Source organism: Lynx canadensis, chromosome E3 (assembly GCF_007474595.2).
Source record: "Lynx canadensis isolate LIC74 chromosome E3, mLynCan4.pri.v2, whole genome shotgun sequence".
In the NCBI taxonomy this organism is placed as follows: domain Eukaryota; kingdom Metazoa; phylum Chordata; class Mammalia; order Carnivora; family Felidae; genus Lynx; species Lynx canadensis.
This window is the reverse complement of record NC_044318.1, coordinates 38,883,830-38,900,746: the sequence shown is the minus strand read 5'-3', so window position 1 is coordinate 38,900,746 and position 16,917 is coordinate 38,883,830. Positions and strand designations below refer to the sequence as shown.

Here is a 16,917-nt window from a genome sequence, read left to right as displayed (position 1 = left end):
GGCTGCCTCCGCTAAGAGCCTCGGATTTGGCCCCCCAGAGTTGCAGCGAGACAGGAGCCATTCGTTATCAAACCCCTGCATCCCCCAGGGCCCGATTCTGGAAGCTGAGCTGACAAGCTTCCCGGGGCTTCCCCTCCAGGGCTAGAATTTCTAATCCCACGCCTTCTGCTGCCTGCCTGCGGGGAGTGACACCGGATGCAGGGCGGGGGGACCCTGCCAGGCAGGCGGGGGACCCTGCCAGGCAGGCGGGGGCGGGGGTGGGGTGAGGGGGAGCCTGCGGTCCCAGCCGCCGGGCTGCCCGAGGTGCCAGGGGCCCAGGACCTGCAGGAGAATTTTCTGCCTCTGCCTGTGCAATCCTAGGGCTCCTCAGAGGCCCATCCCTTCCTCCCGCCAAGTGTTAAACTGGGAAAGCAGGCGGCAAGAAGGTGTAAATACATCCTGAGGCTGTGGAAGCATCCTTAAATAAACAGAAGGAGGGCTGGGGCTGCAGCCCCAGAATGACTCCACTTGCTGGCTTTAGGAGGGTGCAGAGAGGAAGGGGGGGGGCCAGGCTTGCTGGGGCAGACGAAGGGGGGGCCCGGGTTCTGAGCCGGAAGGGGGTGTGCTGGGGACCCCGCTTACCATCTTGGAGAACGAGGTGGTGATGGGCAGGGATCTGGAGGAGCTGGGGCTCGCGTCAGTGCCTTCTTCCTCATGGCCTCGCCCTGTCCTCGCGGAAGCAGGAGGCAAAGGGGCAGGGAAGAGGGGCTGAGATCCCCACGGGCACCGAGCACCCGGGGGCTGTCCCGGCTGGGCGGCCTGTCCTCTGAGGGATGGTGTGCGGCCGCCTCCTCCCTCCTGTGGTCCCCCCAGCTGCAGGCTCCTGGAAGGGAATCTGGTCTTGCCGACCAGTGTGTCCAGCCCCAGCCGGGCCCAGGGTGGCCTCGCTCCAGGCTGGACCGCGTCCTCTGTCTCTGAGGACTCGGGCTGGACCACGTGTCTCTTGTAGAGCGCGAATGTCCCCGCCCCAGGACCTTGTCCTCGAAGCAGATCCCACCATCCCTACCAGACAGGCCGACCGGAGACTGGGGCCCATGGGGACCGAGTACGTGCCCTCCGCGGGAAGCCCCTGCCGCCCCTCCTGCGCCTTCGGGGGCTCCCGGGGGCTCCCTGACGCTCTGCTGCACAGCCTGTCGGTCACCCCACGTGCACGCACAGACACGTGCGCGCGCCTCCGTGCGGGAGCACCTTGGGACGAACCCACACCTCACGCTAAGCAGGGGCAAAGGCTTGGGAAGAGTCCAGAAGCTCCGTCACCCTGCCGCCTCCTTTCCCTTTTCTTGGGGCACACACTTCTCTGTTCCTCCACAAGCCCCAGGCCCTTTACGCCTCCCTTCTGATAAAGGAGGTTCTAGAGATACTTGGGCTGGCGATGACAGGAGTGGATGGGCCTCCCCTGCCCCCCCGCAGATCCCGGAGGGCTTGTTGCTCCCGCCCTGTCACCTTCTGCAGCCTTGTTCCCGGCACCCCCTGCTCTGAGCTCTAGAAGGGCAGCACGCCGGGCTCAACCCTGCCCCCGCTCCCCACTCTGTCCTGGGCGTCCTTCCAGAGGTTGTCTCTCTTCCTGACGCTCTTTCTCCAGCCCTCCTCTGTCCCCCCTTTCTTGAGTGTCCGGAGCCCCTCTCCCCCTCCTCACGGGTGGCCCTGCCTCAGAGCCCAGGCTCACAGATGGACCCACAATGCCCGGCAGGGAGCCTGAAGCTGTGAGCAGAGCTACTACGAATTCCAGCTGAGGGATCAGGGGCTCCGGGCTGACCTCAGTGCGTGTGCGTGTGTGTGTGTGACAGACGTGACCTTTCTGTGTCTCAGCGCCCGCCCTCTCCCGTGACGATGGACGTGAGATACTACCGGACCCCCTCTCCCCGGGGTCCCCAGGCCCGTCCAGGCTGACTGCACACGACTGATGGCCACAATGGGGAAGACGGACCGGGAGAGGCAGAGGGACGGACGGACAGGAGAGGGGTCCGGGTGTGCACCAACCTTGGAAATCTGAGGCTCGCTTCAGGCTGATGGGGGATTTAGCTCTCTGCAGCTGCGACACGGAGGGGACAGAGGAGGACAGAGGGCACAAATCAAACAAGGTCCGGGACACGGGTCAGCGGACGGAGGGGCCAGGATGAATGGAGGAAGGCATGTGACGCCTGCCCCCCGGGGACGCGGCTGGTGCCAGGGCTGACGGTGGCGGCGGGGGAGGCCCCGCACAACCGGGTACACGACACAGGGGAATTTCAGGAAAGGGCGAGGCTTTTGCCCCCGCCGGGCCCGTGGAGCTGGCGCCTTCCAGGGGGCCTGGCCTGTGCTGCTGAGCCCCTCCCACATGACACTATCTGGTCCCCACGCATCCCGCAAGGAGCGCTGAGCGGAGCAGACGGCTTCGCCGCTGTGGCAATCTCCATGTAACACTTACTTTGTTCCCTCTCCCTCTCTGACTTCTGCTACACTCGTGGGAGACAGGAGGGCTCGTGGGAGAAAGGAGGGCTCGTGGGAGACGGGAGGGCTCGTGGGAGACGGGAGGGCTCGTAAAAACAGGATTCCCACCCACAGGGCTAGAACACGTGGAGTCCCATCGGGTCTGGGTCTACCAGACCTGCGTCCCCACCGACCTATGGGACCCCCACCCCCCACCACACGGCCCCCACCCCATGGCCCCCAGCCCAAGGCCCCCGCCCCTCAGCCCCCACCCCACCAGTCTGTGTGACCCCCACCCCGTAGCTCCCACCCCCACCCCACGGCCCCCAACCCCCAACTCAGGGCCCTCACGCCACAGCCCTCAGCCCCCCACCCCACAGTCCCCCACCCCTTGGCCCCCAGCACTCAATGTCCAAGCCCCACCCCGTGCTCCCACCCTGTAGCCCCCCACCCCATGTCCCCATCCCGCGGGCCCCCCCCATGCCCCCACCACTCCATGCCCCCCCCCCCCATGCCGTGCCCCCGTGCCCTTCCACGCGCCGGCACCTGGATGCCCTTTAGATTCATCCTGCGCTTGGGGGGGTGACAGGGCAGGAAGTATCTGCTGTCTTCTGGTGACTCCTCCGAGGTTGACGAGTCATCGGCTTCCTGACCGTTGGTCCTGGGGCTGGCGTCCCCGAAGTCCTGAGAGATGATGGCCACTGGCAGGTTCCTGGGCAGACTCTGGGGCCGGGGGAAGCCAGTGAGGCCCCCAGCTTCAAACTCAGGACGGCCTGCTCTTCTCCCTGTGGCCCCCACGACCCCTCGGTGCCCAGGCTCGGGGTTCTAGCCCCACCCACTCCTCCTCACCAGCCTCCTGTCCCCGTCTCCCCACGGGGACATTTCCCTAGCGGGTCTCTGCCCCTGGGGCCTGTGTGGCCTCCGTACGTCCAGGTGCGGGCCCGGGCCTGAGCTGCGAACACAGAACCCGCCGCCGACCGATGGGACGAGCCCAGAAGCAGCGCAGGCCCCGTCCCCGTGCCTCGGGCCGAGCCGCGGGGGCAGCGACTCTCTCCCAGGTGCCCCCCAGATCCGCACCACCTTCGTGCTGCTGCCTCCAGACCCACAGCTCCTTGCCTTCTCCGCACAAAATCCATCCAGGTCCCCGAATAACTGGGCCTGAGCGCACGACTCGGCTAGCTCCTGCTGCCCGTCCCCGCCTCCCCCTCCCATCACGACCTGTCACTAGCATGCTGTGTGTGGCACCGCGGGCCTCGCTCAGGCCGTCCGGGGCTTGGAACGAGGCCCCGTCCTTCCTCACCCAGCCAGACGCCCCCACAGCTTTCGCCTGTCCACTGAGCAGACGCTCCCGGGCCCTGCCCGATGTCGGGCGCCGGGTTATGGGCTTCACGGAGAAAAACTACAACTGCCCAGAGGATCGACAGGGTAACAGACATTCCTGTCTCCATCACGGGGGCCGGCGGAGGCCCGACTGAGAGAGCCACGCCTGGGCCCAGACCACAAGGGGCAGACCTTGGGCAGGGGGAGCCGGGGCAGCGCTGCGAGCGGGGGGGCCCGAGGCCACCCCCAGCTTGTCCGAAGGGGGTCTTACCCGAAACCCTGGCGGAGCGGAGGCCTCCTCCCCCGGGGACCCCACGGCCCAAACCCAACACGTGATTTATAACTTTGTGTTGAAGTGTCATGTTCCCGGATCTGCCTCCGGTGCTAGACTTGAGTCCTCGGAGGGTCTCACCCCCGTTTCCCCAGGGCCACCGACCGGTGGTGCCCTCAGCTGCTGGGGTCTGGGTTCCTTCCTCGGTCAATGAGGACAGTGATCACACCTTCCTGGCAGGACAGGTCTGTGGGCTACGGGGGCTCGCAGGCAGATGGCACTTAGCACAGCACCTGTGTGTGACCGCGCGTGACCCCCGCTGCTATGACAAGGACGAGGTCCTCTGCTCTGATGGCAGTGCTCATTCATTCCCGGGACCCTGTGGGGACTGGTGCTCGGAGCTTTGTGCCACCTGGAAGGGACAGCATCCTCACAGGCACTAGGGACTTCAGGGGGGCACAGGGCATCTGAAACCCAGCGACCGTCCACGTGTCAGTGGCTCTGCCGGGAGCCTAATGGTCACTATGGTCAAACGAGGAGGAGCTGAGGCTACTGGGTGAAGTGACTTGTCTAAAGTCGGGGAGCAAGTAGCCCGGACGGGGTTTTACCCTGCACTTTCCAAGTTCAAAATTCGTAATTTGTACTCTGTGGTGTGCACGTGCAGGAGGGTTAAGGCCGTGGGGTATCCTGGGTGCGGCAGGGAAGGGCCGCTGCGGGGGGGGCGGTGACCCTGCTCGGCCACCGGCGGTGTGGGAGGCCCTGGTGGCAGGTGCGGGGGACACGCCCAGCCCGGTGCAGCCCCACCTGGTCGAGGCTGCCGCTGTCCTTGGACAGGCGCCGAAGCTTGCTCTCCAGGTTGACGATGCAGGCCTCCCGCCGGACCATCTCGATTCTCATCTCGTCATTCCTCTCCTCCAGCTCTCGGATTTGCTTCCTGTACTTGTCCTTCTCGATCAAGCACTGCGAGTACTGGGTCTGCGCTTCGTCCCGGGAATGGAAGGCCTGCGGGGGGCGGGCGGGGAGGGGGCAGGGGGTGGGGAGGACAAGGCCGCTGTGGTTCTTTACCCCGCCTGCACCACCCACATCAGAAGCGGGACACCCATTTCCCGGCCCAGGGGTCGGCCGCGTCGGCTCCTGCTCTTTTCTCGACCCCAACTCTTGGGCGTTTAAATCGCTACTTTCCTCAACAGGATGGGGGCGCCTGGGTGGCTCAGGCGGTTGAGCGTCTGACTCCCGGCTCAGGGCATGATCTGGTGGTTTGCGGGTTCAAGCCCCGCGTCGGGCTTTCTGCAGTCCGTGCAGAGCCCGCTTCGGATCCTCTGCCCCCCTGTCTGCCCCTCCCCTACTTCCCACTCTCCCTCAAAAATAAATAAACGCTTCTTAAAAAAGAAAAAAAAAAAACCAGTGCAGGTGATGGCCGCTATGCGTCCCGCGGCTTCGAGGAGCCCGGGGCGGCCCTGAGGGACGGGGTGGTGGTGCCCTCAGCGCCCCCAGGTGGGGGCACGGAGGGGCGGGGCTTCCCCGGAGCCACACATCTGATGGGCCAGGGCCCGAACGCGGCCGTCTGACCCAGACACCGGCTCTTGCCCGGCTCCGGCCCTGCCCGCACCTGGTCCCGCTCGCGCTCCACCTCCTCCAGCTGCAGCATGACGGTGCTCATGCGGTGCTTGTACATCTCGCAGTCCTTGCTCAGCGTCGAGCACTTCAGCTCCAGGTCCTCCTTTTCCTCCAGGTACTGCACACCACGGGGAGAGGCCGGCGCTCGCACCCAGCGCTCGGCCGCTCCGTGGCAGCCGTCTCCCGCTGGCGCCTCCCGGCCGGCCCGCCAGCCGGAGCCGGCCCGTCCCGCCCCGCATCGCACGTCCTTCTGACGCCCGTCTGGGTGGCGGGGGCCACGGGACCCGGCCAAGTGACCGAGACGTGCCTCACACCCACCGTGCGCCAGGGACTGCCGGGCCGGGGCGGGAGGGACAGGGCAGACGCCGTGCGCCCTCCCCGCCACGACTGCAGGCCACGGAAGGCAGAGGCCAGGGGGACGCTTGCCACGATTCACAGATAATTGCAAGCGGCCAAGGCCGGCACGCGTGGGGAATCTGTCCTGGGGTCAGACCTGGTCCCCAGAGGAGAGCCGGAGGGCCGGGGAGGTCTCACAAGCACGCAGGAGCGCACAGGGGCTCCCTGGTGAGAAGGCCGGCCGAGGGCACTGGCCGGGGGCGGGGGGGTGCCCCTCCACCCTGGGGCTCCCACCTTGTCCCGCAGCTCCTCTGCCTGGCGGACCTCCTCCTGCAGGTTGTAGATCTTGTTGACGAGCTCCTGCCGGTCCTCCAGAGCCTCCTTGCGGTCGTGCTCCAAGATGTCCAGGATGGCCTTGTCCGAGTCGGGCAGGCTGCGCTTCCCGGCCTGGGGGGGTGGTTAACCATGCTGGGTGGGGTGCGGCGGGGGGCCCGGGGGACCGGGAAGGCGGGGCACAGCAGAGCCCGCCACGGGCACCGTGAGGGCAGGAGACTCTGTGCCAGGGAAGCAGGGAAAGAGTCGCTGTCTCTTGGGATCCTTAAGCAGCTTACTATTTAAGAATTTTATCACCTGGAAAGAAGCATGAACCCCACTCCTGCTCCGGAACATCCCGATGCCTATTGTTCCGTCCTCGCTCTTATCAGAGCCGAGAGGAGCAGTGCCGTCCGTCCAGACGTTTCACAGGTGAAACGTGAAGCAAAGACAGGGCTGATCCCCTGTCCCGATGCTTCCCCCGAAACATCAATTAATCTGCTTCGATTAACCCAGATTCATTCTCTGCTCCAAATCCTCACCTCCAACACCAGGCAGCCGATCCCGGGGGAGTAACTGAGGGGGGAGCGGCGAGAGAGCCTTTCTTCCTCTCCTTGCAGATGTGTTCGCGGCTGCTACCCCTCCCCTGCCTCCTCTTTCACCCCTGTAAACCGTTCTGTGGTGGGAAACGCGCGGAGACCCCTGATGTTTTAACGAATCCCAGGGAGCTGAGAGTTGAATTTCTCGGGATCTTTGAGGGCAGCTGGGTTTGTCACAGAGCCCGGGCGGCGGCCTCCGTGGGAACGGACACGAATTACGGACACCCTGTCCCAAGTATCACCTCACGTAACGTCACGCTCCCGAGAAGCGGGCGGTGTGGCCTCCTTGCCGTACGGAGGGGGAAACTGAGGCACCCAGGGATGACGCGAATGGCCGAGGGGCCCTGAGGTCGGCAAGAGGGGCTGACGCCCAGACCGGGCTCGGCCCCTTCCGGACGCAGCCCTGCCCCGGCCCTCACCTGGATGATGGACTGCAGCTCTTGGATTTTGGTCTTCAGCATCTCGTTCTCCCGCTCCAGTTCCAGGACCTGCTCCCTCTTGGGCCGATTCTCAATGTCGTTCTTCAGTTTCAGCGACTGGTTCCTCTCCAGCTTGCACTCCTCCTCCATCTTATTCAACCGGTGCTTGAGCTGGTCGATCTGAAACGCCCAAGGTGCCCCGGGGAGAATGAGGGAGAGGCAGCACTCCCCCAGACCCCGGTGGACTTTCCGCACAACCTGAGTGATGCCCGCCCCGCCCCCCTTCTTCCAGGCAGCGACGGGGAAGGGCTCAAAGAAACCTTTCCCGGCAAAACATAGCACCACTTCCTTGTCGATGAGACCTCCTGACCTGCTAATTTAAGAGAGCTCCGAAAAGCACCGTATGTCCCTTAGCAACTTCCCCGGGGTAACTTTTATGGGGTGGACCAGACCGCAGAATGGGGGAAGGTGTCTCCCCCCAGGTATGGAATCCGCTCCAGTGCCTTTATCGGTGGCCCTGAGTCTGATTCTCAGACTCGGGGTCTCCCCTCAAGAACCCAGGTTATCTACAGGGAGCGAGGTGGCCAAGAGCTCAGGGTTCTGGGCTCTGCCGCCCTGACTTGACCCCAGAGCAGCCGGTACAGGTTTGTCCCCGCGGATTTCCCACAAAATTCTATCTGGACAAGCTTCGCACTGATGCGAAAAGAACAGCGTGAGGCTCTCTGGATTCGCAGCATCTCTGACCTAAAGAACCGACCCGCAGGGCTGAAAGAGTGGCTTCGTAGACAAGATCGTGACTACGTCTGGAAATGGGGCAAGTGGCGACATGCTGAGCTTTACCCCTCGAGAGGGGAGTGTCAGGGAGCGGGACCAGGAGAAGACTTCTCAGACCTTTGTCACTAAGCGTGTCTGCCTCCCTAAACTGATCGACCACATAAAACATCCGAATCAAGACTGCTTTCAAGGGCTGCAGGGAAGTGGGGGACCAAAGGGGTGAGCACCCTTTCTCAATATAGGCTTGGCGATAGGGGAGAAGGATCGCAAGATGCCTCGCAGGCAGGGGGTGGTGGCTTTAGCGAGAAACTACTGTGGCACCCCCGTGGAAGGGAAGCAAGGAAGAGAGAGGCACGCAAGGAAGCGGTCTGGGGCTCGGGAATGACCTAGGGACTCTGCCGGCCACATGTTCTTTCACCTTCTAGGCACGTGTCTCACTATTACCGCATCTCCAAGGAAATACAACGCAGGACAAAGTCATAGAAGGGAAACTCGTAAGTCGCTGCCACAGGTTCAGGTCTCCGAGCCCTAGCTATGACAGCACAGTCACCTCTCCTCCTGGTCATGCAAAAAAAAAAAAAAAAAAAAAAAATCCTCCTCGGCATCTTGGAAGGTCAGCCCCAGGGCCCGGTGCTGGGTCCAGATCCCCAGTCCCATCCAAGTGGGCATGGAGGGCTAGCACGGCGGGGTGCTTCCTGGGCCAGCCGCTTTGCCAAAGACTTACAGTGCTGGGTTTCAGCAATCCTGGGGCACAGGGGTCGTTTTCATTACTGCCGTTGACAAATGAGGAAACCGAGGCCAAAAGCCAACTCAGGGACAAAGCCAGAGGCCAGGAGTCACATTCAAACTCAAATGTACAGGACGTCAAGGCTCATGGCTTTTGACAGAAATGGTCTACTGCCTGCTACGTCACTGACTTAATTCACCTGAATCCTAGTGCATTGTTGACTGATCTGTCTGCTTCAACTAAATTGTAAGTGACCCGAGCAGAAGTCGGGTTATTTATCCCCGTGTCCCCCCAGTGCTTAGCACTGTGCCTTACACATGGCAGGTGCTTCATAAATATTCCGAGTCTATTTTCCACCCAGCAGCCAGAGTAATCCTTCTAGATATAAATCAGTTGTCACTCTCCAGCTCTCAATCCCTCAGTGGCTTCCCATCACGAATAGAGTAAGTTCCAAAGGTCTTACCATGCCCTCACGAGCCGGACCTTGGCCATCTCTCTGTGCCCCTTGCTCACGTGGCTCCGGCCCCTATCGGCACTCTCCCTGGTTCTCCAGCGAGCACGCCCCCTACTTGGGGCCTTTTATTTGTTCTTTGCTCTTCCCCAGGGCCTCACGTGGCTGGCTCCCTCTCTGTCCTCAGACCTCTACTCATGCGTTCCCTTCTCAGAGACCCTTCCTGACCATCCTTGTTAAAAGAGTGAGCCCCACCCCCTATCCTCACTCTTTTCTTCCTTCTTCTTAATAGCACTTATTACTACCAGCTCTTTATGTATTTGTTTTCTGATTAGCATGTGAGCTCCGTGGCAGCCGGGCCTTGGTCTTGAGTTATGCATCCCTGGAAAAGAGCCTGGTGCACGGCGGCACTCAGTAAATTAAAGGGATGAATGAGTTAAGCAAATGCTCCTTCCCCTTCTCCATTTTGGAGGTAAACTCGTTAATGACATCAATCATTTGGCTGGTGGATTGTTCACCGATAAGCGTATTGACCACCCCACGGTGCCGCGCTGAGCTCTGCGGATACAGCTGAGCAGAGTCTTGGTCTAAAAGACGAGGGCTCCGTCCGTCTCCTCCCTGGTTTTCCCGGGAGCCACTCACTCACAGACTAGGCCCCTGGGTTCTCCACCTCTCCACCTCACCCGGCTTCGCACAGGACTGCGAGCACAGGTCTGCACATGCGCACGGTGGCTCTGGGCCCCAGCACGTGGCAGGGAGCCCCAGCGGGTCCGTGTGCGCATGTCTGCACATGCGCGGGGTGGCTGCGGGCCCTGCACCGGCGCCAAGCCGCGCTGGGTAGGCCTGCGCAGGCGCACGGCGGGTGCGGGCACCCTGCCCGCGGAGAACACCGTGCCCTCACGTCCCCCTCGCCCAGCGGACCGAGCGGCGCCGGCGGCCCGTGTGCGCCTGCCCGCACCCGCCCGCGCGGCGGCCTCGAGCCCGCGGGCCCCCCGCGCCTGCCGCTCACCTCGAGCTGGAGGTCTCGGCTCCTCATGACCGCCATGTTCTTCTCCTCGCTGAGCTGGGCGTAGCGCATGGCCAGGTTGTAGTTGTCGTCCTTCACCTTGACCAGCTCGTCGTTGTAGCTGTCGCGCTCCTCCTTCATCTTGTAGTACCGCTCCTGGAAGGTCAGCAGCTCCACCCGCGTCAGCGTCAGCTGCTTCTTCTCGTCCTCCAGCTGGCGCGACTTGGCCAGCAGCTCGCACCGCTGCAGGTCCTTGGCCTTCATCTGCTGCTGCAGCTTGATGACCTCGTTCATCAGGAAGTGCGTGAGGCCCTCGTGGCCCTCCTCCACTGCGGAGAGGTGGGGGGAGCGGAGGGGGTCCCGTTGGCTCCCGCACGCGCCGACGCGTCAGCGAGCTCCCACTGCCCCCCAGGCCCCGGGCTCTCGGGGCGAGCCAGACGGCCTCGGCCGGGCTTCCGGCGGGAAGCAGACGGACACCGACCCGGCAGACGATCCCGCACTGACAGAACCCCAGACGGAGAGGCTGTCGCAAAGAAGAGACGCGGGGGCTATGAACGCGGGCAGCAGGGGGCCAGATCCAGCCTGGTGGGCAGAGGGCTCGGAAGGCTCCCGATGGTGGAGCTGAAAGGCCGAGGGAGTTAAACACGTTCTAGAAAGGTGGAAAAACACTGCCAAAGCCCTACGGGGAGGACGGGGGCACTTGGCACGTTTAGGAAACCGAAGGCAGACCGAAGTGGCTGGAGTCCGGAGAGAGGGAGAGGCAGAGCGAGGCTGGGAGTGTCAGCCGGGGCGGGAGCGCGTGGGCTTGGTGGGCCCCAACGAAGGCCTGGGCCTTTAGTTGGATGCCGTGGAAGACCGCGAAAGGTTTCCTGAGGGGAGGGCAACACGAGGAGTGGAGAAAGCAGGGAGCAGAGTGGGGATGGATGCAGAGAGTGGATGGGGCTGGAGGAGTGTGGACTGGGGTAGTGGGGGAGATGGGCGGAAGGCTGTTCCGAGAACGTTTAGGGAGGGAAGCTAACGCGATTACCAAGGGCTCTGGCCCAGGGATACTGGCAAGACAGCGGGCAAGGCAAGGACCGGATCCAGGGGGTAGTGCGAACTTCTGTTCCACCCCACCAGCATTCCCCGGGGGATGTTCCGTGAACACCCACTTCTCTTGGCTCCTGCTGTGGTTTCCCTGTCGTCTGTCCTTGATCATCAGGCAGAAATGAGTGGTTGACAGCCCACAAGTGCCACAGGGACACTGTCATAACGTCATAGATTCATAGCTTTAGAAGTGTCCTACCACTGGACACACACACACACACACACACACACACACACACACACACACGTACACGCACGCACTTCCGCCAGAGTTCAAATACTCCTGATGGCAAAGCCTCTTACCCACAATGGTAGAGAATCTCCGGGTGGGCTCCTTTCCAGTCACCAGTTTGTACAGTTCTGGGTAGTAGAATTCCAGGCTCTCCAAGAAGACCACATAGCCCCTCTGGCCCTTTGTGTGTAGAATATCCAACAGTCGGCCTAGGGGGACGGAAGTGGGCCCGGTGAGAAGACAAGTACGGTTCTGACTGGGCGCAGGTCTCCGTAGCCAGTCTTATCCTGGGCTCACATCCCTCAGTGAACTCTAAGAAGACAGCCTCGCCACATCCTGTCACTCTCGGGCTGTATCTGGGAGTCCAGATACCATCAAAGTGCCAGGCCCTCAACAGGGATTCAGTGGCTGTTAGTTTTCCTTTCTCTAAGAAATTGGTGGAACGAGGATAAATGGAATTGCAGTTACGGGAAACCCACGGTTTCAAAGAGCTTGCCAGTTGACCGGGGCTAAAATTAACCATACGGGCCCCAGGTCTTCTGTGATTGAAGGAGGTTGGAAGTACAACAGCAATTATAGAAAATGTATGGTTTTCTGAGATTCAGAGCAGGAAGACGGATCTGTGGGCGGAGAGCTGGGAAGTCCCAGGAAGCAGGCACAGCTCCACAATTTGGGGGATTATCTCCTAGTCCGGAAACATCTCTAACCTTAACGTAATTTGCTCAGCGTTTCCGTTTCTCTCCTGATTCCACTCGTCACTTAACATTTCTTGGCCCTTCCTCAAACGTTTTATTTTCAGATAGTTCTTCCTGGGAGGTCCCCAAACTCCCTACCTTTCCCCCAGGATAGACGTGATAAATAAGTTTCATCTCGTGTTAACTGATTGTTTGGTGAAGCTGCCTGGAGCATGTGTTGAGAGGGATTCTGAAGTGACACGGGAGCCCAGTAGGAAAGCAAGCTGTGATTAGTGACGTCTGTCATGTATGCAAAAGAGAGTCACAACGTTTGAGCTACTTATCACCAGGCATACTGTGGGGAAGTGATTTTCAAACCTTTTCAACTGTGAGCCACAGAAAGAAATGTATGTTACATTGTGGCCTTGTGCATACAGGTGTTTATGCACACGTGTGTGTGTGTGTGTGTGTGTGTGTGTGTGTGTGTGTATGAAACCAAAACAACTTTACAAACCTTACCCATACCTTTGAAGAATGTGATAAAGTGTCACGGACCCCTGGACAGTCTGGAAAAGTCTCAGGATGGTATTTTTAAACAGATAAAAAGGAACTGGATGATAAAGGGAATCGATTCTAATAAGACGCCGTTATCAAATATTAAATTTGCGATTCAGTAATAAAAGTGCTCCTTTGCCAATGCATTAACACCATCTCTTGGCTGGTGTGAGAACCACTATAACTTTGAGGGCGAGATGAGTGTAAATGGTGTTTTGGAAGAGCTGTAACAGCTGCAGTGAGGTATGAAGATGTCTGTAATTCTTATTGTTGCCATACAGCGTCACAGGCACTGCTAATCACTACCGTGATTTACTGCCTACCTACATTCATAATTGATGGAGACGCTAAATCTCACTTTAGGCTAGTAATATAAAGATGCAACCCTCCCCCCCATCCAAGTTCACGGACCCTCTCAATTCTGCATAGAGTTTGGTTGGGGGGACGGGGTGGGCAGAAGTCTGTTGACGCCTGTTTAAAAATCCCTGACCTGGAGACATTGGGCTTTGGTACAGCCCACTAGAGCGCATTTCCTGAAGCTGTCACAAGAGGTCTCCCCCTCTCCCCCGGGGGGTTCCTAAGGTCACCTGCCCGGTTGATCTTGGACGGCAGCATGGGTGCACTGAGCACTTCATCCTCATCCTGCTCATCGATGACCTTGCACTGGCGCAGGTAGGGGGTGAGCTTGGCTGGGTTGATGTAGCGACTCAACATGTGCCGGTTGCACTCCACATTCTCCCACAAGGCGTCCTCCTCATCCCTCAGTGTCTCCATACAGTCGTCCGTCTCTGGCCCTCCTCCTTTTTGGACGTAAGCCCCGACAAGGTTAATAAAGGAGCCTCCCTGGAATAGCTCCATGAACTCTTTCAGCGTGAGCTCTAGAACATGTTGTTGAGTTAAAAAAAAAGTAGACCCAAGTACATATGGCATTTTACCTCTTATTTCGGAATGGAAAGGACACGAACGCAGATATATTTTTCTTACATGCTACACATAAACAATGGACAAATAAGCCATAAAATTTTTAAAAAATTATTTATGGAGAGAGGGCGGAAGGTTTGCAGTTGGAGTATATCCTTTCCGTCCAAGTTTTTATATCTTACTAAGAATTTATCTTCCCCCAAACAATATATAGTATTGTTTTTTGTTTTACAATTTCACGTAAAAGACATCATATTGTATGCTTCCTTGTTTCCTTCTTGAACTTGCTTTTTTCTCTCTACATCTTTTGAGATTTATCTACCTTGATACATACAGGTCTAATTCATTTTTTTTTAAAGAAACAGTTTTATTGAGATATAATTCATGTGCCATACGATTCACCTTTTAAAATCCAATGGGTACAATCCAGTAGTTTTTAGTATATTCACAGAGTTGTGCAACCATTACAATTAATTTTAGAACATTTTCATCATCAACCCCAAAAGAAACGCCATCACCCCATTAGCTGTCTCCTCCCCTTCTCCCTCCAGCACCTGCCCCCCAGTGGGGGGCACCCACTAATCTACTTTCTGTCTCTACAGATTTATCTATTCTGGATGTTTCATAGGAGTGGAATCACACGACAGATGGTCTTCTGTGACTGGCTCCTTTCACTGAGCAGAACGTTTTTTAAAAAATTAAAAAAAAATTTCATGTTTATTTTTGAGAGAGAGCGAGACAGAGCGAGAGAGAGACGTAGTGTCAGCAGGGGAGGGGCAGAGGGAGAGGGAGACACAGAATCTGAAGCAGCTCCAGGCTCTGAGCTGTCAGCATGGAGCCCCACGCGGGACTCGAACCCAACCGTGAGACCAACCGTGAGACCACGAACTGAGCTGAAGTCGGACGCTTAACCGACTGACCCTCCCAGGCGCCTCGAGTAGAACATTTCGACGGCTCATCTGTGCTGTAGCATATTTCAACACTTCATTTCTTCCTACTGATGATTAATTTTTCACTGTATGGCCACATCACATCGTTTATCCATCCACTGGTGAACGTTTGGGTGGCTTCTATTTATTGGCTATTATGAATTAGGTTGTTATGAAGAGACATGTATGGGTTTTTGTGTAGACCTATGTTTTTATATGCCGTGGGCAGATACGGAGATGGGGGGAAAGCTGAGCCACACGGAAAGCCCACGGTTTACGTTCTGAGGAACTGGCAGAGTGCCTGCACCAATTTACATTCCTGCTAGCAATGTCCGAGGGCTCTGTTACCCACATCCTTGCCAACACTTGTGGTTGTCTGTCTTTTCACTCTGGCCATCTGCGTGGGTGGGAAGTGGTAGGTCAGGGTGGTTTTCATTGGCATTTCTCTAATGACTAATGACGTTGAGCATCCTTTCATGTGCATATTGACCATCTGTGTTCAAACCCTTTGTCCATTTTTAAATTGGGTTGTTTGTCCTTATTATTAAGTGGTAGGAATTCTTTATGTGATCTGCATTAAGTCCCTCCTCAGATACGTGATTTGTAAGCATTTCCTCCCATTCTGTTGGTTATATTTTCACTTTCTTAAAGGGTTTATTTGCAGCACAAAAGCTTTTAGTTTTTTTTTTTTTAATTTTTAAATGTTTTTATTTATTTTTGAGAGACAGAGGGAGACAAAGTGTGAGCAGGGGAGGGGCAGAGAGAGAAAGACACAGAATCTGAAGAGGCTCCAGGCTCTGAGCTGTCAGCACAGAGCCCGACACGGGGCTCGAACTCACAAGCCATGAGATCATGACCTGAGCTGAAGTCAGACGCTTAACCGACTGAACCACTCAGGCGCCCCCAAAAGATTTTAGTTTTGATGCAGTCCAGTTTATTTGGTGTATATCTAAAAGACCATTGCCTAACTCAAGGCTATGAAGAATTGTTTCTATTTTTTTCTAAGAGTTTTATCCTTTTAGCCCTTACATTTATGCCCATGATGCATTTTGAATTAATATTTGTCTATGGTGTGAGGTAAAGGTTCAAATGTTTCTTTTTTTTTAAGTTTATTCATTTATTTTGAGAGAGAGAGAGAGAAAGCGTGAGTCAGGGAGGGGCAGAGAGAGAGGGACTCAGAGAATCCCAAACAGGCTCTGAGCTGTCAGCATGGAGCCTGACGCAGGGCTCAAACTCATGAACCGTGAGATCATGACCGGAGCTGAACTTGGACACTTAACCGACTGAGCTGCCTAGGCACCCCTCAACTGTGTTCTTTTCAGGTGGATACTTAGTTGTCCCAACATAATTTATTGAAAAGATTATTCTTTCCCCATGGAATGGCCTTGGCACCTTTGTCAAAAATCAACTTGTGTTTATTTCTGGGCTCTCACATCTGTTGCATCGGCCTATATGTCTATTTATGCTAGCATCACACTGTCTTTGTTACCGTAGATGTGTAGTGAGTTTTGAGAAGTACGAGTCCTCTGACCTCGTTCCTTCTTTTTAACATGGTTTTGGTTAGTCACACCCCCTTGCAATTCCACATGAATTTAAGGATCAATCTGCGAGAAAAAGTACTGGGGTTTTTGCTACTGAACCCACTGAATATGTAGATACACTTGGAGAGTATTATTATCTAGCTGTATTGTCTTATGATCTATGAAGACGTGGTGTCTTTTCATTTATTTAGATCTTTCATTTCTTCCAGCAATGTTTTGTAGTTTTCAGGGTACAAGTCTTGAACTTCTTTTGCTAAATGTGTTCCGAAGTATTTTATTCTTTTTGATGACACCGTAGACGTGAACTATTTTCTTCATTTCATTTGTGGGATGTTCACTGCTAGCGTATAAACACACAATTGATTTTTCTCTATTGATCTCTTATCCTGCAATGTGACCAAAATGATTTCTTAGTGCTAATAGTTTGCTAGTGGAATCCCTATGATTTTTCTCTATACGAGATAATGTCATCTACAGTTGGAGATAGTTTTACTTCCTTCTTTTCAATCTGGATGCCTTTTAATTCTTTTTCTTGTCTAATTGCCCTGGCTAGCACCTCCAGCACAATGCTAAATAGGAGTGGCAAGAATAGATAAACTTGTCTTGTTCTTAATCTTAGGGGAAAAGCATCAATTCTTTTGTCATTAAGTATAATGCTGTTTGGTTGGGGGGGTATAAGTGTGGGGGGAGTTTAGATAC

General features: G+C 56.9%; 1 protein-coding gene across 7 annotated transcripts in view; it reads right to left on the bottom strand.

The window, feature by feature from the left end:
- Positions 1-16,917, bottom strand: part of CARD11 (caspase recruitment domain family member 11) — a 144,092-nt gene that overhangs the window by 23,881 nt on the left and 103,294 nt on the right. For all 7 annotated transcript variants that reach the window (XM_032591678.1, XM_030300126.2, XM_030300127.2 and 4 more), the window contains 10 exons: positions 13,415-13,627; positions 11,670-11,807; positions 10,284-10,609; positions 7,323-7,502; positions 6,287-6,439; positions 5,649-5,774; positions 4,844-5,041; positions 2,995-3,171; positions 2,020-2,071; positions 622-704 (listed from right to left, as the gene is read on the bottom strand). In XM_032591678.1, coding sequence (XP_032447569.1) covers positions 622-704; positions 2,020-2,071; positions 2,995-3,171; positions 4,844-5,041; positions 5,649-5,774; positions 6,287-6,439; positions 7,323-7,502; positions 10,284-10,609; positions 11,670-11,807; positions 13,415-13,627 — 1,646 coding nt within the window. The remainder of the gene's footprint in view (positions 1-621; positions 705-2,019; positions 2,072-2,994; positions 3,172-4,843; positions 5,042-5,648; positions 5,775-6,286; positions 6,440-7,322; positions 7,503-10,283; positions 10,610-11,669; positions 11,808-13,414; positions 13,628-16,917) is intronic.